Raw genomic sequence first — 21,367 nt, forward strand, 5'->3', positions numbered from 1 at the left:
CCGTGAAAATTTTAGAAAATCTTTCAATTCCATCAACAATTCTTTTAAAACCTAATACAATTCTAATCCAATACACTCATCTAAAAGTGCGAAATCTCAAGCTCGAGTCCTCTCTATTACAACGGTTTTCACAAATTTAGTAAATTAGAAAGCCACAAAAATTTTAACCAATTTAATAAATTAAGGGAAGAGCTATCTTATATATATAAACAATCCATAAAAAACTATAAATAATAAATAATATTTTTTTTAAAGGCAATAAATAATATTTTTAAATACAGAGGACATTTCCTTAAAAGCGCGCCCTTGATAAAATTTAATAACCAACTCCTGTTATCAATTCAACATTTTCAATCGATATCCTCACAACAATACTTTTAAAAGACTTTGGAATCAAAATACTGTTTAGATTAATGCAATATAACGTTTTAAAGAGTTTAACTAGAGATCAAGGAATTAAATATTAAATACAATTCTGTTATTTCAAAGAATACTTGAAAATAATGTAATAAGAAGAAAATCATTAGTAATTTTTAAACATAAAATTGTATTTATTAAATATTATTGACTTATTTTTTTATTTTAGTTGGTAAACAGAAAACTTAGATACAAATTGAACAACTACAAAATATATGGACCTTAATTATAAAAAATAGTCTTCAACAGAATGCGGGGGAATGGTTTTAATTTTTTAGGCAGCGGCTCATCTTCCTCGTAATCAGACATGGAATCACTTTCCATCACCTGACCACCCAGAAAATATGAACTTGTTGCTTGAATTCTACTCTCATCTTCAGCGCACACCAGGTGAACCCCACAACTCTTCACCTTCATTTTCACATTTACTTCTTTCTTACCAGAAAATTTTTCTGCTTTGAATTCAAATGAGGCTTCATTGACTCTATAACAGTTCCGTATGAGCCAGATACTTAGATCTCGAGTGGTTCGGTGGTCGTACCAAAGATACACATAATCTGATCCAAAGCGAGGCTCGTGATCAGATCTAAAATAAGTGATGAAATACTTTTTGTATCCATTTGTGGTTTTGAAACAACATTTACATGAAACCCTGAGATCAAAATCATAATATTCCTCGCTGTTGATAGCAGGAATCTCATACTCCACAACAACGCAAAAAGCAAAATCTAGAAATGTAGAAATAAACCAAGATGGAAGGAGCATATCAGCATTTAGTGAAGACCCTTGGCTTTGAAAGCTGAACCACTCTGGAATTTCACTTCCACATAAAGTGAGATCAAAATGAAGAAAAGAGGTTATCATATCCTGACTCCTTCTGACATTATTCCTCTGCTTGATAACAGGAAAAAAGAAAGACAAATTAGATATTTATATATATGATTTACTTGGAATCGGGGAATGAAAAAAGACAGATGAAGAGGCTCAAATGCTTACCGACCAAATAGCTAATTCTTTCATTCTCAACTCTGCATCTCCCATGATATTGCCACGTGCATTTTGATCCAAATTGAAGCAGTTCATAAAATCAAATTTGAAACCACACGGTTCAGGCTTTATGGGTAAAATGCATGAAGTTGATACTGCAGTTTTCAGCAACATACAGTTTTTTACTTCAAGTACTTGTAATTGGCTTGGAAGCTCTGGCAGACCTTTGAGTTTATTGCAGTCGTTTAGATACAACACTTTAAACGATGATAAACAGACTATGTCACTGGGGATTTCTACAAGTGCAGTGCCGTCTAGACGAAGTTCTCTTAAAGAGCACAAACCATGTAAATCAGGCAGTTTGCCAAGCTTTGAACAGTCTCTGAGATTAACAATTGTAAGGTATTTCAATTGACAAATGCTGCTCGATAGACTCTTGAGCCTTTTACATCCTTGCATATCTAACTGATAAAGAGAAGAGAGACGCAAAATTGTTGATGGCAAATCTTCTATCATAGTATAACTTAAATCTAACTTTGTTATATTATTTCCTATATTCTCTGGGAACTTACTAAGACTTGAACAACCCTTAAGACTAAGTTTCTTAACAGAATTCAAACAATCACTACTTGGAAGACTTCTAAGGTTTTTGCAGTTCCGTACGTCTATGATTTGAAGATTACAGACAAGTCCATCCTCTTGGAACCACTCTTCTAACCCACATTCCCCTAAAAATAAGAACTTTAGTCCTCTTGGAACATCTACAAGCATCTGCAAATTTGAGCACCCATTAAGAGAAAGAATCGAAAGAGAGCCCAACTGAGCAAGTCTTGGAAGACTCCTCAGCTTCTCACAACCTCTCAGATCAAGAGCATAAAGGTTGTGCAGACACTGAATGGATAAGGGAATTTGGCTCAAGGTTTTACAATTTGAAAGACAAATATCCTCTAGGTTTGGAGCCGAAGAGAGATCCGGGAGTGTTTCCAAGTACTCGCATTCTGAAAGATCAAGATATTTTAACCTTTGAGGACACTGCACATTAAACCAATTTCTTTTTAAATGTCAATTGTTAAAAGAAAAAAAACTCATACACAATATTTTGTATTAATATAGAATAAAATATATCATTTAACTATTAACCTCTAATAATGTATAGTACACCCTGTACAAAAGCAAATTATATACTTAAATCATACCTTATTTCCATTCCATAGTTGCTTGACCTTGCTCCCTTTCATGTTAAGTTCAACAACATTTTTCATGAAAAAATTTGATGGCAAAGAATTGTAAGGGCAGTCTTCCCAATGGAATAAACTTATCTTATTAGGAAGAAACTGAAGCTCTTTCGCCTGACCAAGTTCAAATATAGAATCTGTGTTTGTGTCAGGGCAAGACCTATAAAATTTTAGCAGTCTTAAATTAGGAACCCGTGAGAAGATTGCAGGATGCAAGTGCACTTTCCCAATTTTTGAGATGTCCAAGAATATGCCTTCAACGGTTTCTTTCATCTAATAAACAAGAGCAAATAGTGCATAGCAGTAAGCATACAATATTATCAAAAGCCTATACACGTCTAAAACCTTAATGACAACCATGACACAGACTCGTATAGATAAAATAACAAACCAAACTCCAATCTTATATTGGCCTCTGATTGCTTTGTGTTAAGAAAAATCATGGAATAAAAGCAGTACAGTGATAATATACCTAACAGAAATAAGGAATACTGCATAATTTGTTTTAAAGAATAAGAAAATGACATCCTTAGCATATGTCCATTCATAAATTTCATGTATGAAAGAGAAGAAATATCATATCTTACCGTCTCAGTTATTAAAGTGTCATAAATTCTTGTGGCATTCCATAATCGGCTACCCATGCGTCGAGCAATATCCTGACCCATTTCTCGTATCAAATCATGCATCTCTAAGTTGTTTCCAAAGACAACTACGAGACACTTATCCATTAGTCGATTTATTCCCATACTTGCAGCAAGACCACATCCATTTAGTATATTTGCTACCCAATCTTTACGTTGTCCTTCAAAGAAACAAGCAATATCAAGAAATATATCCTTCTCACTTGGTTCTAGCGTATCGTAACTTATTTCTAAGACTTTCTGAATCTTAGAATCAGGGGTTTGTTTCAGTTTATCCAATACATTTTCCCATTCCTCTATACGCCTTTTGCATAGATGGGAACCCAAAACTTTAAGAGCTAATGGAACGCCATTAGCATAATTTACTGCTCTTTCTGACAACTCTACAAAATCTTTTGGAGGATGCTTTTTTTTAAAGGCTTTCATACTCAATAATTGAAGAGCATTAGAATATTTTAATCCCTTAACCTCATATATTTCATCAACATCGTTAAGTACTTCTTTGTCCCTACTAGTTACAATGACTCTACTACCAGGACCAAACCAATCATGATTTCCAGCTAAAGCCTCTAATTTGTCTGAATCATTGACATCATCGAGAACAATGAAAACTTTCTTTCGTCTAAGCATATCCAGAATAAAAGTTGGTATAACATGATACATATCCATGCTCAAATTTTCATTTTGTAGAAGTTTGGAAAAGAGACATTTTCGCAATTGAACTAATCCATCTTTCTCTGATTTTTCCCTAACATTGCTCTCAAAGTAGAAATTATCAAATTGATCAGATATTCGACTAAGAAGAACTTCAGCAATGGTCGTCTTTCCTATACCTCCCATTCCCCAAATTCCAATAAAACGAACATCTTTTGACCCAATACTTAACGATGACAAAAGTTTGTTAATGTGTGAATCAATCGCAGATAAGTCAGTGCAAGCACTGAAGTATGCAGGATATAATTTATTCAAAATTTGGTTGACTACTGCCTCACTCAATTCCGATTCAGTCCTAGCAAATATGACAAGCAAAACATATTAGTTGGTCCAAATAAACTTATAAATAAACTTGACAATGTCAAGAACAATTTTATTTTTTTTTAAAACAAAAAGTATTCAAGATCGGAATATTCTATTGTACTTCAATTAAATTTGAAAAACCACTCGTTTTGTAACAAGTAAAGAATTTGGTAATATAAAGCATTCTATCTATCAACTCTATGATAATGTCAATTCAAAAGTTCTTTTAAAAAATAAGAAAGTAGAAAGAAAGCAAACAATAATCATGATTTTGGTTTGACTCTAAACTATCAAGTGCAGATGTTTTGGATTGTAGGTCTATTGATTGGATTATTCTCAAGGTCATAAATAACAGATAGGCTATAAAAACATAATTTTATGTAAGCAATTCTTCATAAACAAAATATAAAAAAAAAAAAAAAAGAAAAAGTATTCCTAATTTTACCTGTAATTGTTGGAATCCCACCCAGATAAATTGGCTGCTTGCCTTAAAGCAGAGATCCACGTCTCAATTTTCTCTACGTTCTCCTTGAATTTTTCTTTAACTTTTAGAAATTCCTCCCCAAATTTTCCAATTTGATTTCTAACGTCAGATGGGTCTACGTGATAGAAAACTGGTAAAACCATTCGGTCCATTGAATCCATACACTCCATTATCTTGACCAGTTCATCCAAACACCAACGAGAGGAGGCATAATTTTTGGAGAAAATGATAACTGACATCTTTGATTCTTCAATAGCTTTCAAAAGCGACCAAGATATCTCTTCTCCTCTCTCAAGACCAGCATCATCCATAAATGTAGTGATATGCTTTTGCTTTAAAGCAGCATAAAGATGGCTAGTAAAATTTTTGCGGGTATCAATGCCTCTAAAACTAAGGAAAACATCATAGTTTGTTTTAGGGGGAACGGTGGAAGACAAAATCAAAGACATTATGAGTTTTTGACAGTTATGTTACTCTGTTTGTTCGCTAGAAGAAAGAAGTAATGGATAAAAAGATGACTCTGAAACTTGAAGAATTGCTGGAAGATCAAGGAAGAAGAAAGTTTAAAGATCTCTATATGTGATCAAAATAACCTAAATTGATCTCCCCCTCCTTTTGTGTTTAAAGAAGCATAGGACATGAGATGCACTCGCATGTAGAATTAGAATTTTTTTTTTTTTTTTTTTTTTTATTTTTGTAAACCAGCCGATTCGATATTTAGTCACGGTAAAGCTTTTTATCAATCTCTATTTATGTATTTAGTGGTAGAATTAAAAGCTTCGAAATGTTAAGAAAGATAGAGAGTTTGACGATAATAATAAATAAATATAAAGTTACAGCACAGACCAAGAAAAAAAAAAAAAAAAAAAAAATATATATATATATATATATATAAGTTTGCTTTCAGTCTTTTTTTATGTGTGCATGTCCGTCCAAATGGGCTAGCTTCCAAATAAATTAGTTAAAAATTTTATTTTCTTTATATAATCTATATGTTTATTTTTTTTCAAACCTCAATTATATTTTCCGTCTTTGTTGACATGTGACTGTTCGTCCAAATGGGGTAGATGTCAAATGAATTAGTTAAAAATTTTAATTTTCTATATTATCAATATTTATTTTTTTCTATACTCTAAATTTTTATTTTTAAGTGATGTTTGGCTGGTGATAGAAAGAGATTATTAATTTGTACCGAACAAGTCTAAAAAACAAGCAATATAAGAGCTGAGCAACCAGTTAAGATTGAATAACATTTATATTCGATTGAATAAAGAATTATTAAAAGTTATTAATTACTAAAATTCTCGCTCCGTATTTATAGCTAAGATTTTTACCATAAATATACATAGTCAGTTGCAAATCGGAATGCATTATAAATACTTATGTGAAAACCTAAAAAGAGCATCCGATTAATACACAAATAGCAATCTTGACATTAGAGATACTCTGACAGTTATACTAATTTATTTTCAAAGCGTTAAATTGCTCTTAGATTATAAAAGATAATAATATTCAAAACATAAATTAATTGTATTTAAATATTAGAATAAGTTTTGTAAATTTTTTCTGCTTAATTATGGAAGTTGCACTTCCTCATCCATATCTATGAAAGTTTTTTTTTTTTTTTTTTTTTTTGCAAGTAACGTTGAATAATCTATTTCTCGAAAAGTAAAATTAATAAATCAAATAAAACACTTTATACCTTTCCTTAAAAATTATATTTTCTTAATCTACTTATCCCAACTGATAGAGGTAAACTTTTAAAAATTTCTGATATCTCTCATTATTCTTTCCTAGCTTAGGTCATTTATATAAAATAATCTCTTCGTTATTATGGTCATTACTCTCTACTCTCTTCTACAGTATGATGAAAGTTAATATAATACAATCTTTGGGGGTTATATTACTTGTTCTGTTATCGTATCTCCTTCCTCAGTTTCTGATTATTTGGGAAGCTGACAGGGCAAAGATCATGAGCTGGCTTGGTAACACCACCTCACTAAAGATAAGCAACATTTTGGTAATTTATAGACAGCAAAGCAAGTTTAGGATTTCTTGGCTGCTACGAATTACTGATCAAAGCTCCCAGTATCAGATTGATCGAGAACTCCCCCGTCTGCAATAACTTGCTTTCTTCACCATTTGCCTCTGCATAATTCATTAGTTTCTCCTTGTCCCTGCAACCAGATTTAGTACGGCCAAACTACTTGCAATTGTAACATTGGATGTTACTCTTGTTACCTTTCTGCTCATTGTAATGTCGTTGGTCATAACCTTTGCCCACGACCGCCTTTTCCATGAAAACATCACTGCATCGTCCTCTTCCTGCTGCCTTACCAGATTCAATTGAGGTGCACACCCCTTCCCTGGAAAGGCTTTTTCTTCGTGTTTTTCAGTTATCCTGTTCATCCTTTCTTCATGCTTTTCATCAAATGAAAAGGCTGATAGGTCCTCGAACTCCTCAATTGCAGCTACAACGTGATCAAACTTAGGAGTAAGACCCCTTAAAACCTTTGCAAAAATAGTTTCATCACTTATTTGATCTCCATATATATGAGCTCATCTAACTAATGATTGCCATCACTCTAGATAGGAAATCTTGCACTAATTCATTGCCTTTCATAAGCAAGGTTCAAACTCATACAATAGAGTTTGGACCTTCACGGCTATTACTTAATTTGGATTGGCCTTGAAACTCAGTTTGCAAAGTTGTCCATACCCGCTTCGAAGTAGTTGCTGCTGCAATTCTTGAGAAAATAATCTCATGCACTATTTGCTGAATGAAGAATAAGGCTTTGGAATACATCATTCGATTTTCCCTCAAGCGATTCTTTTCTTCTGGAATAGTAAACCCATTCTCTACTAAGTCCTATAGGTCTTGAAACTTAAAATGGAGTCATCAATTTGATGCTCCAAGCCTCATAATTCTTTCCTTTGAAAACGCGGATGGCTGGTTAGGCAACGTTGGGTGAATTAATTTGATGCCATGGAGCCTTATCAAGACTTCTGATATACCCTTGGTGAGCAACAGAATCTGGGGCTCTGATACCACAAATGTTGGAAATCAAAGCAGCAGAGTATTGAATAAAAAATAGTTTTAGCAGAAAAGAAAGACTCAAATTTGCTGAGTTATTTGAACTGAATGCTTCAATGATAATTGCAGAACAAATGTTGCTTATAAATAGGCAAACAAGAAAACTTAAATAGCTACAAATACTCCACCAACACTAGATATTTCTCCCACTAGCTATAGACTTATTCAACAACCAAATAACTAGAAATTCAAGGAAAAGACAACTGCACTAACTCAAGAAAATATAAAACAAAACAAATATTATTTTGACCAATTTTGAATTAGTCTTCAACAAAATATATATTGATTGGCGTCTACTAAGGTTTCACTTTTATTTTCCATCAAAGGCAATGAGTGCTATTGAGCACAACAAAAGAATACGACGACAACAAACAGTGAAAGATAGAGTCATACTCATAGTCCAGTTGCTTGCCATAATGGCAAAAGTAGAAAAACAGGACATGCTATGGTCACTTTCCGGACAAGAGATTGAAATAATCATAAGAGCAACAGAGTCGATCCCTTTAAACATTAGAAGAGGTAATCATTCACAAAGCAAAATTGCTTGCTTTAATCTTTTTGGGTGAGGTTCCTCTTCCACATAATCAAACATGCCATCTCCAATGATATCAGTTTGATTAGAGCAGTAGTCTTCCCTGCTTCTCCGCTTGGTTGATCCACACTCTACGGAAATTTTGTTTTGGAGTCTGTTACGCATCCGTTTCCCCGGCATCCATTCAGCATACCGTAGTTGTAGACCACATCCATTCACCTTTAATTTCCCCTTGTTAAATCCTCTTGCTTCTGCTTTGAACTTGCATAAGCCCTCATTGACTTTGTTTCCTATGAGCCATTTCCTTAAATTAAGATTAGCGTGAAAATTATCGTACCAAAGGAACAAGTGATCTGAGTGAAGAATGACCTCCAAATGGATGGTGCTACTTCTGAACTGAACTTTCCGGCCACCGTTATCACTTTTGAAATGACATTCACATGTAATGAAGAAATCATCACATTTGTGAAGAGGAATATCAAATTCTATAACAGCACAAAAAGTAAAACCTAAGACATCAAACCAATTGGGAGTGAACAGGATAGAAAATGAGGATCCTTGGCCTTGATAACTAAACCACTTTGGGATTCTGCTTGGAAAACCAAGACTATCCCACTCCGGAACTTCATTTCTGCATAAACAAACAACAGTATCCCACTCTGGAATTTCACCTCCGGGTAAACCAATGACAATATCCCACTTTGAAATATTTATTGCGCGCCTATAAGACTGTCGTAAAAAAATTAAAATGAATAGGCAAGAGGTCAAAGAAAAAAAAAAAGATATCATTAGGTAGAAAGAAAATTTTTGTCTTAATAGAAAGAGGTGAAAGAAAGAGGGGGAAGAGGCTTACCAAAGCAGTAGCAAATGCCATTTCTTCAATTCTCTGATGCACATCTTCCACAATCTTGCAGCGCGCATTCTTGCTCAAATTTCTGCAATTCACTGCTTGGATTTCCATTAGTCTGCATGGAAGCTCTGGCAAACCATGGAGTTTGTCACAGTTATTTAGATTCAGCACTCTTAATGAGGTCAGAGAAACTATGTCACTGGGAATTTCTTTTAGCCTACTGCCATCTAGATATAGCTCTTCTAAAGAATACAAGCCATATAAAGGTGGCAATTTATTAAGCTTTGAGCATCCACTAAGAACAAACTTTTGAAGCAATTTCAGCTCACAAATACTACTTGGGAGACTTTGGAGCCTCACACATTTCTTCATTTCCAACTCAACAGGAGAAAAGAGATATTGTATGGATGAGGGCAATTCTTCTATTCCAGTCTGATTTAACACTAATACTTCAATATTTCCAAGAATCACAGGAAATTTTTTGAGATTCAAGCAGCCTGTGAGATCAAGTATGTGTTTCTTAATATCGTAATTTAAATTAATACAACGTGGAAGACTTCGTAGGTTTTTGCATTGCCGTATACTTAAGTATTGAAGATTGTCAAGAACTTGAACATTTGGGGAGAACTCTTCCAATCCAGACCATTCTAGTTCCAATACTTGTATGTTTCTTGGAATTTCTAGAACAGTCTTCAAGTTTGAGCAGTAAGAGAGACGGAGATGTGCAAGAGATTTCAACTGAATGAGGTTTGGAAGAGTTCTCAGCTTTTCACACCTGTATAGATCAAGATATTTGAGCTTAAGGAGGCACTGAATCGATGAGGGAATCTCAATCAACCTCATACAAAGCCCAAGATTCATCCACTCCAAATTTGTTGCTGAAGAGAGATTTGGAAGCCTGGTTAATTGCATGGATCCAAAAAGATTGAGATATTTTAATTGCTGAGGACACTGCAAATGAAAAATATTGTACTGTTAGTGTCTGAACAAATTAAATTGTGAATGAGATTTGAAAATTTTGGGCAAATTAATATCTTGAATTCAATTCCCAGGATAGGTGGATTGAAAAATATATACTTCTTACTTAGTTTATTCTGAGATGTTATTCTTTTCTATTAATACAATAATAAATAGCAAGTGATAAAACGATAATTTAAAGCACACCTTATCTCCAGTCCAAAGTTGTTCAATCCTACTCTCTCGCAAGTCAAGTTGAACAAGGTTCTCCATGAAAAAACTTGATGGCATAGATTTGTAAGGGTATTCTTCCCAATGAAGTAAACTCAACTTGTTAGAAAGATACTGCAAATAATTCGATTGTGGAGATTCAAGCATGAAGCCAGTGTCCTTGTTTTTGGAACAATACTGAGACCTAAAAAATATCAGCGATCTCAAGTTAGGCATCCATGAGAAGGTTGCATGATTCAAGTGTACCTTTCCCATTTTAGACATGTCCAAGAATATGCCTTCAACTGCCTCTTTCATCTAAAAAACAAGAGTAAATAGCAAATAGCAATTAGCATATAATATTATCAAAAGCATATGTGGATATCTAAAACTTCAATGCAAATCATAAGACGATTCATGTGGGATATAGCATAACAAACCAAAGTCTCCAATTTTATACTTATTTTTGATTGCTTAGTCTTTAAGATAATCAAGTATGCAATAGAAGTTGTATAATAATAAAATAAGGCTCACCAGAAATAAGTGGTAATTCATAACTTTTAATTCTTACTAAAAAGAAAATAATATCATCCTGGTATTTCAATTCAAATATCTACCAAAATAAAACAGAGAAAATTTCATTTCTTACGGTCTCAGTTGTCAAGGTATCACATATGTTCATGGGATTCCATAATCGGCTACCCCTTCGTCGAGCAATATCCTGACCCATTTCTTGTATCAAGTCATGCATCTCTAAGTTGCTTTGAACAATGACTACGAGACACTTATCCTTTAGACGATTTATTCCCATGCTTGCAGCAAGACCACAACCATTTAGTATATCTTCCACCCAATCTTTATCTTCTCCTTTGAAGAAACAAGCGACATCAAGAAATATGTCCTTCTCATTTTGTTCTAGTGTATCATAACTTACTTCTAAGATTTTCTGAATCTTAGAATCAGGGAATTGTTTTAGTTTGTCCAATACACTTTCCCATTCCTTTGGAGACCTTTTGCATAGATGGGAACCCAAAACTTTAAGAGCTAATGGAACAGCTTTAGCATAATTCAATACCCTTTCTGACAACTGTATAAAATCTTTTGGAGGATGCTTTTGCTTGAAGGCTTTCATACTCAATAATTTAAGAGCATCACGGTATTGTAAGCCCTCGACCGTATATGTTATGTCAACTCCATTGTCAAGTACTTCTTTGTCTCTACTAGTCATAATAACTCTACTTCTAGGACCAAACCAATCATGATGTCCAGCTAAAGCCTCTAATTGATCGGAATCATTAACATCATCAAGAACAATGAAAACTTTTTTTCGACGAAGCATATCCAAAACAATAGTTGGAAGTACATGGTACATTTCCAGATTCAAATTTTCATTTTGTAGAAGTTCCGAAAAAAGACATTTTCGCAAGTGAAATAGTCCATATTTTTCTGATTTTTCCCTGATATTGCTGAGAAAGCAACAATAATCAAATTTATCAGATATTCGACTGAAAAGAACTTCAGCAATGGTTGTCTTTCCTATACCTCCCATTCCCCAAATTCCAATAAAGCGAACACCTTTTGATCTAATAGATAACAATGACCAAAGATTATCGATGTGTACGTCAATCCCAGATAAGTTGCTGCAAACACTATAATATGCAGGGTACAATTTCTTCAAGATCTTGTTAACGATTTCCTTGTTGGATTTACTTTTCTATTGTGGGCTTAATATGTAAAATTAAATATGTACAGCAGTCTAATTGTAAAGTCAATTTCAAATGTGGTCTTGATTGTGAATAATTGACTATTGAGGTATCAACTAATTATAGATATTAAGTGTAGAGACCATTATATAATTTCTATTTCGTTAAAGGACCGAAATAGGAATTGTACTAACCCTACAGGTATATAAAGGTCGTGGTCCCCAGAGGAGCCTTGTGCATAATTGCTAGATTTTAGATTGATTTTCGTAAGTTTTTTTTTTTCCCTACTGTTTACGGATTGAGGGTTTTGTTTAATAATAATAAAAAAAAAAATTTTGTTCTCATTGGGGAATACGAAGAACAGGTAAGAGGTTTTGATATTTAATGTTTTGTGTTTTCTTTTGATTCAATCATGTGTTGGACCCTGATTTTCACGTCGGTGGTATTTTGTTTTTGCTGGCCGGATTTTGTTTAAAAGAAAAAAAAAAAAAAAAACCTTTTTGCTGGCCGGATCTCCAATTTTGTTCTTTGGAGAGAGTCGGCGGAGAAGAACCTTGTCTTCGATTGGTTTTTGGTTTTAAGGTTAGGGATGGAAAATTTCGTATTAGGCCCCTAATTTTCTGTAACTTCAGATTAGGCCCCTAAGTTTCTGTAATTTCAGATTAAGCCCCTAAGTTTCTGTAACTTCAGATTAGGCCCCTAATTTTCTGTAACTTCAGATTAGGCCCCTAATTTCCTATTTTCTTTCGTATAGACCCATGGACATATATTTAATTAAATTAGACCCCCGAACTTTATTTATTCAAATTTATTTAGTCCAATTTTATAACTTAGTCTCTAATTTAGTGACTTAAAGACTAGATTATATATATATATATATATATATATATATATATATATATATATATATATATATATATATATATATATATATATATATATATTTTGGGCTAAATAATTTTAGATTATTAAATATTTAGACAATCAATTCATTTAATTGCAATTGTTTTGTTTTTAATTACAATTAAATGAAATAATTTGTCGACTTGAGATTAAATTTTGGAGTGATTAAGTCCCTATTGTGTTTGATATTTGTTAAAATAAATTGATTTGATCAATAAGTCACCAAAGTGACCTCTATTGCTTGAATTGATTTATTTTAGAATATTAGACAGGTGTATTAGAATTCGTTGCGGATAGTTAATCGGCCCAAAGGAAGGTTGCTATCTGGCTGAGTTTTGAATACATGTTTGGCAATAAGTATGTGATAATTGTTTGATTATTTTCCATGACAATGATATATCGGCCCAAAGGAAGATTTATTATTTGTCAGGACTATGTTATCAATATTTGATTGCTGCGTTGAGATACTAATTACAAGTTAATGTTTTACATCCAAAGATGAGAATATTAATGTTGTGTCTGTATCTTATTTCAATTTTTTGATCTCTACTTATGTGAATTGTTTCATTTGTGGATTGTGAGCTTATACTTATCTATTTGTTTATTTTCTCTGATGTCAGCTAACATGTCATTTAATCCTGATTGTGTCCCTAAACTTGAGGGATCAAATTTTGAGTCTTGGAAATCAGACATTATGATCTTTCTAGGCTGTATGGATTTGGATCTTGCATTCAGGATGGACGAACCTGCTCCTCTTACTGATACGAGCACTGATGTTCAAAGGGTTCAGTATGAGAAGTGGGAGCGTTCTAATCGCTTAGGTCTGATGATCATGCAGAAAGGAGTCCCAGAACATGTTCGAGACTCTGTCTCAGCTGAAAAGAACAATGCTTAAAACTATCTTGCCGAGCTGGAGAGGGCTTATGTCAAGAATGACAAAGCCGAAGTGGGAACACTTTTAGGAAAATTAACCTCCATGAAGTTTGCTGGCAATGGTGGTGTTCGGGAGCATATTCTTAGCATGTCTCAAATTGCAAAGAGACTGAAGGCGCTGGGTATGGCTTTACCAGATGACCTTTTAGTCCATTTGGTTATGAATTCTCTTCCTTCTCAGTATGGACAAATTAGGACTTCCTATAATTGTCAGCCGAATAAATGGACTCTTAACGAGCTCATTTCTCATTGTGTTGATGAGGAGGAAAAGATGAATTCTAACAAAAGAGAGAGTGCTCATTTTGTTTCTTCAGCTGGGAAGGGCAAGAACAAGAAAAGAAAGAGGCCTTCTGCAAAGACTGTTGAAAAGGCTATTGAGAAACCTGCTGCTGCTACTGCTGTAGATCCACTACAAAAGAAGCCTTATGTGCCAAAATGCTTCTTTTGTGGAAAGACGGATCATTTGAGAAAGGACTGTCCTAAATTTGCTATTTGGCTTGCAAAGAAGGGTAAGTACCTTGTTTTAGTCTGTTGTGAAGTTAATTTAACTTCAGCCCCTAAAAACACTTATTGGATGGATTCTGGTGCTACCGCTCATATAAGTGTTTCATTGCAGGGCTGCCTCAACTACAGAAAGCCAACTGACGGTGAAAGATACGTCTATGTGGGAAATGGCGATCCGGTTGAAGTAGAGGCAATTGGACATTTTAGATTATGTTTAAGTACTGGTTATTTTTTGGATCTTGTAGATACTTTTGTTATTCCCTCTTTTAGAAGGAATTTGATTTCTGTTTCCTTTTTGGACAAATCTGGTTTTCATTGTTCTTTTGGAGACAGTGTATTTACTTTATCTATGAATTCAAAAGTTTTGGGTACTAGTTGCTTGAATGAATGTGATAATCTATATATGTTAGATATTGATACTAGTTATCATGAATCCCTGCATGTTACTACAAGAGGTACCAAAAGAAAGTTGAATATTGATAACTCAGCTGTACTTTGGCATAGACGTTTGGGTCATGTATCCAAATCAAGAATTGAGCGTCTTGTTTCTGATGGTATCTTAGATACACTTGATTACACAGGTTTGGATTCTTGTATTGAGTGTATTAAAGGAAAACAGACTAAACAAAAGAGACTAGGTGCCATTCGGTCATCCAATGTTTTAGAACTGATTCATACAGATATTTGCGGTCCATTCCATATTGTAGCTAGAAATGGCCAAAGATATTTTATATCATTCATTGATGACTATTCTCGTTATGGTTACTTATATCTCATTCATGAAAAATCTGAGTCTTTGGACGTGTTTAAATCTTATAAAGCCGAAGTTGAAAATCAACTAGGAAAGAAGATTAAATCTGTTCGATCTGACCGTGGTGGTGAATATTATGGTAAATATGACGGTTCAGGCGAACAACGTCCAGGACCTTTTGCGCTTTTCCTATAGAAATGTGGAATTGTCCCTCAATATACAATGCCTGGTACTCCCAGCATGAATGGTGTATCTGAGAGACGTAATAGGACTCTTATGGATATGGTAAGGAGTATGATTAGTCATTCTACTTTACCAGAGTCTCTGTGGGGTGAACCGTTAAAGACAGCAGCTTATCTTCTCAATAGGATTCCATCTAAAGCAGTTGCGAAAACACCTTATGAACTTTGGACTGGACGTAAGCCTAGTCTAAAGCATCTTCATGTTTGGGGATGTCCAGCTGAAGCAAGGCCTTACAAGCCGAATGAAACAAAACTGGACTCCAAAACTATCAGCAGCTACTTTGTTGGATATTCTGAGCGGTCTAGGGGTTACAAGTTTTATAATCCTACTTCCAGAACTTTTTTTGAAACGAGAATTGCAACATTTTTTGAGGATGTTGATTTTGGAGGGAGAAATAAAGAAAGAAACATTGTCTTTGAAGAGGAACCAAGTAAGGATGATTCGGTTCTCCTTCCTTTTGTTGTTTCTGATAGCGTACAGACTCCAGTTGCTCCTGTCGCTATTCAAGATCCAATTCAAGACAGTGCTATTCTTCCTCAAGAACAAATTCAACAACCTCAAGAATTAGAGCTTGTTCAAATGCCTTTAAGGAGATCTACTAGGGAAAGAAGAAGTGCTATTCCAGATGATTATATAGTGTTTCTTCAGGAACATGAGGATACTGTAGACATGATAGATGATGATCCAGTTAGTTTCTATCATGCCATGCAGAGTTCTGACTCTCATAAGTGGATTGAGGCAATGAACGAAGAGTATAAGTCTATGCAAGACAATCAAGTTTGGGATCTTGTTCAATTACCTGAAGGAAAGAAACCCATTGGTTGCAAATGGACATTTAAAACCAAAAGGGATTCTCAAGGTAATGTGGAAAGATATAAAGCACGTCTTGTAGCAAAAGGCTTTACTCAAAAGGAAGGGATTGACTATAAAGAAACCTTCTCTCCAGTTTCTTCGAAGGATTCTTTTAGGACAATCATGGCCTTAGTTGCAAATCTTGATCTTGAACTTCATCAAATGGATGTTAAGACTGCGTTTCTCAATGGCGACATTGATGAAACAATATATATGGTGCAACCAGAAAATTTTGTAATTGGAGATCCAAAACATCTGGTATGCAAATTAAAGAAATCCATTTATGGACTCAAGCAAGCTTCTCGTCAATGTTACTTTAAGTTCAACCAAGTAATTGTCTCCTTTAGTTTTGAGGCAAATGCTGTTGAAAATTGTGTGTACCATAAGTTTAGTGGGAGTAGGTTTATCTTTTTGGTCTTATATGTGGATGACATACTTCTTGCTACTAATTGTAAAGTCTTGCTGCATGAAACCAAAGTTTTTCTTTCAAAGCATTTTGAGATGAAAAATTTAGGTGAAGCTTCTTTTGTTTTAGGGATTCAGATACATCGAGACCGTTCTCGAGGTATTCTTGGATTATCACAAAAGAGCTATATTGATAAAGTGCTCAAGAGATTTAGTATGCAGAATTCTAGACCATTGGATACCCCTATTGCAAAAGGTGATAAATTTAGTAATCAGCAATGTCCAAAGAGTGAACTTGAAATTCAGGAAATGCAAAAGGTTCCTTATGCGTCAGCTGTAGGAAGTCTTATGTATGTTCAAGTTTGTACTCGTCCAGACATTTCTTTTATAGTTGGCATGTTAGGTAGATATCTCAGCAATCCAGGAATGGATCATTGGAAAGCAGCCAAAAGAGTCATGAGATATCTTCAGAGGACTATGGGACATATGCTCACATATAGGAGATCAGATCAGCTTGAGATCATTGGGTATACTGATTATGATTTCGCTGGATGCCAAGACAGTAGAAAATCCACATCTGGCTACGTTTTTCTATTGGCTGGCGATGCTATTTCTTGGAAGAGTGTGAAACAAACTCTAGTGGCAACCTCCACCATGGAAGCTGAATTTGTAGCATCTTATGAGGCATCCAATCAAGCTATTTGGCTGAGAAACCTTGTCACTGGGCTGCGTGTAGTAGGTGGAATAGAAAGACCACTGAAGTTGTATTGTGAAAGCAGGTCAGCCGTTTTATTCTCCAACAACAACAGGACCTCTTCTCGATCAAAACACATTGAGATTAAGTTCTTGGCTGTGAAGGAGAGGGTACAGAGTGGACAGATATCCTTAGAGCATATTGGCACAAACTCTATGATTGCAGATCCGCTTACAAAGGCAGTGATATCGAAAGTTTTCCATGAGCACACCGCTCATATGGGTATCGTTTTGTTTGAGACTGTCTAGTTTTAGTGGGAGTTTGCTCTTTATGTATACATTATGTTTTTGATGCTCTATTTTGTTTTAGATATGTTTTATTATGAAATTTTGTTGAGTACTCATTTTGGTTGATGGTTACACTCTGTATTATTATTATTGTTTTGCTTGATCTCACTTTTGTTGGTGACCAGTTGGAAACAGACATGATGATCACATTGCATGTAGTTTTCATGCTACACTTCTATAATGAATCTATGTCATTTAGGGGTATTGGTAATGTAGTTGATGATGAACTTAGTCATGAGATCTATGGCGAATGTTTCTTCAGCTCTTTATCAATATAACTAATGGACGAGATTGTTTTTTGGATACCTTGTATGACTGCGTTTGTTGAGCTCATTTTGGTGTATGTATTTTATTTAACATATGTTCGCCCAAGTGGGAGATTGTTGGATTTAATTTTCTATTGTGGGCTTAATATGTAAAATTAAATATGTACAGCAGTCTAATTGTAAAGTCAATTTCAAATGTGGTCTTGATTGTGAATAATTGACTATTGAGGTATCAACTAATTATAGATATTAAGTGTATAGACCATTATATAGTTTCTATTTCGTTAAAGGACCGAAATAGGAATTGTACTAACCTACAGGTATATAAAGGTTGTGGTCCCCAGAGGAGTTGAATACGATTCAGTTTTACGTTCCTTTCGTACTGCTTCCGTTAAATCGATTCTTCAATTCTCTGGAAGGCTGCAAACCTAATTCTGCACATCAAGATCGACGAACAACGATGTCAGGTACGCAACCTTTTCTTATTCAATCTATTTTGTTGAATCTAGTGGTTTGCACGATCTAGGTTATTGTGGAATTATTTGAGATTAATTTATAACATTCCTCACTTAATTCTGATTCATACCTTGCAAATATGATAAAGAAATTGAATAACTTGTGTACATTTATTCAATTAGAAAATGATGTATATTGTTTTTATGAAAGGTGTTACCTGTAATTGTTCGAATCCCATCCAGATAGATTGGCTGCTTGCGTCAAAGCAATGATCCACCGATCAATCTTCGCTGCATCCTCTTGAAATTGTTCTTTAACTTTTTGAAATCCGTCTCCAAAATTTCCTGTCTGTTTTCTAACATCAGAAGGGTTTACACGGTAGAAAATTGGTAAAACCTTCTGTCCAATTGACTTCATGCACTCCATTATCTTGACTAGTTCATCCAAACACCATTGGGAGGAGGCATAATTTTCGGAGAAAATGATGACTGACATCTTTGATTCTTCAATAGCTTCCAAAAGATTTGGAGATATCTCTTCTCCTCTCTCAAGACCAGTATAATCAATAAATGTTGTGATATGCTTTCGCCTTAAAGCAGCATAAAGATGGCTAGTAAAATTCAAGCGGGTATCAACACCTCTAAAACTGAGGAACACATCATAGTTTGTTTTAGGAGGGACAGTGGAAGATGATATTGAAGACATTTTTTACCAATATAACTTCCTCTATTTGTTCGCTAGAAATGACAAGTGCCGGTCAAAGAGATGACACTAAAATTTGAAGAATTGCGAGAAGGCTAAGGATGAGGAAGAATATTAAAACGACGAAGAGCTTTATATGTGTCAATATAGCCTCATAGATTATCCCTTTTCCATGCTTTCTGGGATGCTTCACTGAAATTACAGAAGTGCGGTGCTTTCCACAAAGAAATTACAACGAACATCACTTTGCTATGTAAAGGTGAGGCCCAATTGCACTTTCACTCGTTAGATGGAATTTATTTATATTATCTTGTATTCATTCCATCACTTCTAATGATGCTTTGTAAAGCAAAATTCAAAATATGTTCCTTTCTAATTTAGTATTCAGTAATAATTGAATTAGTGGAACTCTTTGTCAACAGGCAGAGAGCATAGTTATGACTTAAAAAGGAAAAGTTGAAGGCCAAATGCACTGGAACTGGAAGCCTGCATGCTTTTGTTTTTGTTTATTGAGCATAAAACTTTAATTTTGAATTCTAGTAATAAAGTATTTGACACACGCTCAAAGTCACCACAGATAGCCATTTGCTTGTGAAGCTGAGGTGACTGTGCCAAACATGCAGTTTGCCATTTGTAGTCCAGCTTAAATACTGCAGAACCGCCTTCACTAGAGCCAGCAATCAACTTTGGGGTGTGTATTTCACGAAAGTCTTCTGATTTTAAAAATGTCCTAAATATCTGCACATTGATACAACTTGTGTCAGAAGGATGTTTAGCAAGTAGAAATGCCAATTATTGACAATAAAAAAAATTCAACAAAAAGAAAATACATGTTAGAGAGAGAGAGAGAAAGGGATAGGTCAGGAGTAGAAGGAGAGGGCAATTGGAGTTTATGCCTGACACACCTCTACACTGCTCTAGCATATTCATTACCAACAATTTTCTTTTTCCTCATTCCCTCTAGCATAATGTATCTTACAATTTCTTTTTTTTTTTTATTTTTATATAGCCAGTTAAAATAGGGATATTTAGTATTATTAAATTAAATCATAATTATTTTTTTATTTATTCCGGTGTTTTTCTATTTATTTGTACTTATACATACTAGTTTAATTTTTAAGTTGTACAATGTATGTTATTCAAATATACTCATTGTTTAAATATTAATAATTTGTTATCATAATAAAATATTTAGTCCTTAAAATTTTTAATAAGTTAAGATACATAGAGTTCCGATATTAATCCTTGTAATAGTAAATCTATATTAATAGTAGATAAGTTATTTTGATATCAGGATTCCTATTACCAGCTATAAAATAAATCTTCTTATTTAACTAGTTCTCTGCATGTCTCGGAAATAAAATTAAAAATGCTTCAATGGATGTACCAGCAACTCAAAAGGATTTTTTGAGTGTGAAGTTTCCGTTTGGGACTTGGGAGAAGAATGAGACTTCTCGGTTTCCCTCAATTGCAATCTCATGGTGGTCCAGGGGTGTTTTGGTCTTTTTACATGATTTTAACATTCAAATGGAGGGATTTTTTAACAAAACTGAGCCTAACGTCAAAGATGAGTTTTATATATATATATATATATATATATATATATATATATATATATATATATATATATTAAAACAAAATCCAAAATCACTGTTCATAGAATAGTGCTATACCAATTGAACCAATTTTTTTTACAATTCCTATTTTACCCTTCTTCTTTGTATCGGTCATTTACAGACAAAACATTACTACATATTCTCTAAATTACAGTGACCACAATCTCTTCCTTTTCCTTGCCGACTTCACCTTCTCTTCTTTTCTATTTCTGTGAACTGCTTCTAGATTATTCCTCCTTTTGGGTAATGTTCATTTTTATTTGCATTTAATTCTCTTTTTTAATTTGTATTGTTTTCTTTTTTTCTTCTGTAAGAAACTTAAAAATACTTGGGCAGAAATTTCGGTTTTTCCTTCTTTTCACAATGAAATTGAAATTAGAGAAATCAATTTTTTTTTTCTTTTGCTTTGCATGAAACTCATCTCTAGATTTCTTGCTAGATTTTATATTTGAAATTACTGCATATCCTCAATATGTTCATATTCATTGATTCTGATTTAATTAGATTCTTTGAATACTTATATTTAATTTTTCTTTGCTTTATCTCGATACTCACACTAACGAAG

At 34.0% G+C, this 21,367-nt stretch overlaps 3 protein-coding genes across 4 annotated transcripts; all 3 read right to left on the reverse strand.

The window, feature by feature from the left end:
* Positions 1–523: 523 nt before the first annotated feature.
* LOC110008710 (disease resistance-like protein DSC1) lies at positions 524–5,448 on the reverse strand. 2 transcript variants are annotated; one of them, XM_089726205.1, is made up of 5 exons: positions 4,746–5,443; positions 3,227–4,292; positions 2,601–2,912; positions 1,414–2,436; positions 524–1,308 (listed from the first exon to the last, which is right to left on the reverse strand). In XM_089726205.1, exons 1-5 carry the CDS (start codon positions 5,231–5,233, stop codon positions 640–642), a joined length of 3,558 nt encoding a protein of 1,185 aa, XP_089582331.1. In that variant the 5' UTR covers positions 5,234–5,443; the 3' UTR covers positions 524–639. The 2 variants fall into 2 exon arrangements, with proteins under 2 accessions (XP_089582331.1, XP_037495398.2); XM_037639470.2 differs by having other exon boundaries at positions 1,169–1,308; positions 1,418–2,436; positions 4,746–5,448.
* A 2,805-nt stretch (positions 5,449–8,253) lies between these two features.
* On the reverse strand, positions 8,254–12,088 carry LOC119370757 (disease resistance-like protein DSC1). The gene is made up of 4 exons (XM_089726206.1): positions 11,077–12,088; positions 10,425–10,745; positions 9,264–10,211; positions 8,254–9,139 (listed from the first exon to the last, which is right to left on the reverse strand). Exons 1-4 carry the CDS (start codon positions 11,974–11,976, stop codon positions 8,402–8,404), a joined length of 2,907 nt encoding a protein of 968 aa, XP_089582332.1. The 5' UTR covers positions 11,977–12,088; the 3' UTR covers positions 8,254–8,401.
* Positions 12,089–18,697: 6,609 nt separating this feature from the next.
* Positions 18,698–19,189, reverse strand: LOC149493879 (disease resistance protein RPV1-like). The gene has a single exon (XM_089726379.1). It carries the CDS (start codon positions 19,187–19,189, stop codon positions 18,698–18,700), a length of 492 nt encoding a protein of 163 aa, XP_089582505.1.
* Between the last annotated feature and the right edge of the window lie 2,178 nt (positions 19,190–21,367).

Source organism: Jatropha curcas, chromosome 9 (genome assembly GCF_041381405.1).
Source record: "Jatropha curcas cultivar XTBG-Jc1 chromosome 9, XTBG_Jcur_1.0, whole genome shotgun sequence".
Lineage (NCBI taxonomy): Eukaryota > Viridiplantae > Streptophyta > Magnoliopsida > Malpighiales > Euphorbiaceae > Jatropha > Jatropha curcas.

Bases quoted from the DNA above. Each gene is read 5' to 3' on its own strand.
- LOC110008710 (XM_089726205.1), bottom strand. From the start codon at position 5,233: ATGTCTTTGATTTTGTCTTCCACCGTTCCCCCTAAAACAAACTATGAT. The intron at 4,293-4,745 runs GTAAAATTAGGA...CATATTTGCTAG, and splicing joins TGGGATTCCAACAATTACAG to GACTGAATCGGAATTGAGTG. The intron at 2,913-3,226 runs GTAAGATATGAT...CTTGTTTATTAG, and splicing joins ACACTTTAATAACTGAGACG to ATGAAAGAAACCGTTGAAGG.
- LOC119370757 (XM_089726206.1), bottom strand. From the start codon at position 11,976: ATGGGAGGTATAGGAAAGACAACCATTGCTGAAGTTCTTTTCAGTCGA. The intron at 10,746-11,076 runs GTAAGAAATGAA...CTTGTTTTTTAG, and splicing joins ATACCTTGACAACTGAGACC to ATGAAAGAGGCAGTTGAAGG. The intron at 9,140-9,263 runs GTAAGCCTCTTC...TTTTTACGACAG, and splicing joins TGGCATTTGCTACTGCTTTG to TCTTATAGGCGCGCAATAAA.
- LOC149493879 (XM_089726379.1), bottom strand. From the start codon at position 19,189: ATGTCTTCAATATCATCTTCCACTGTCCCTCCTAAAACAAACTATGAT.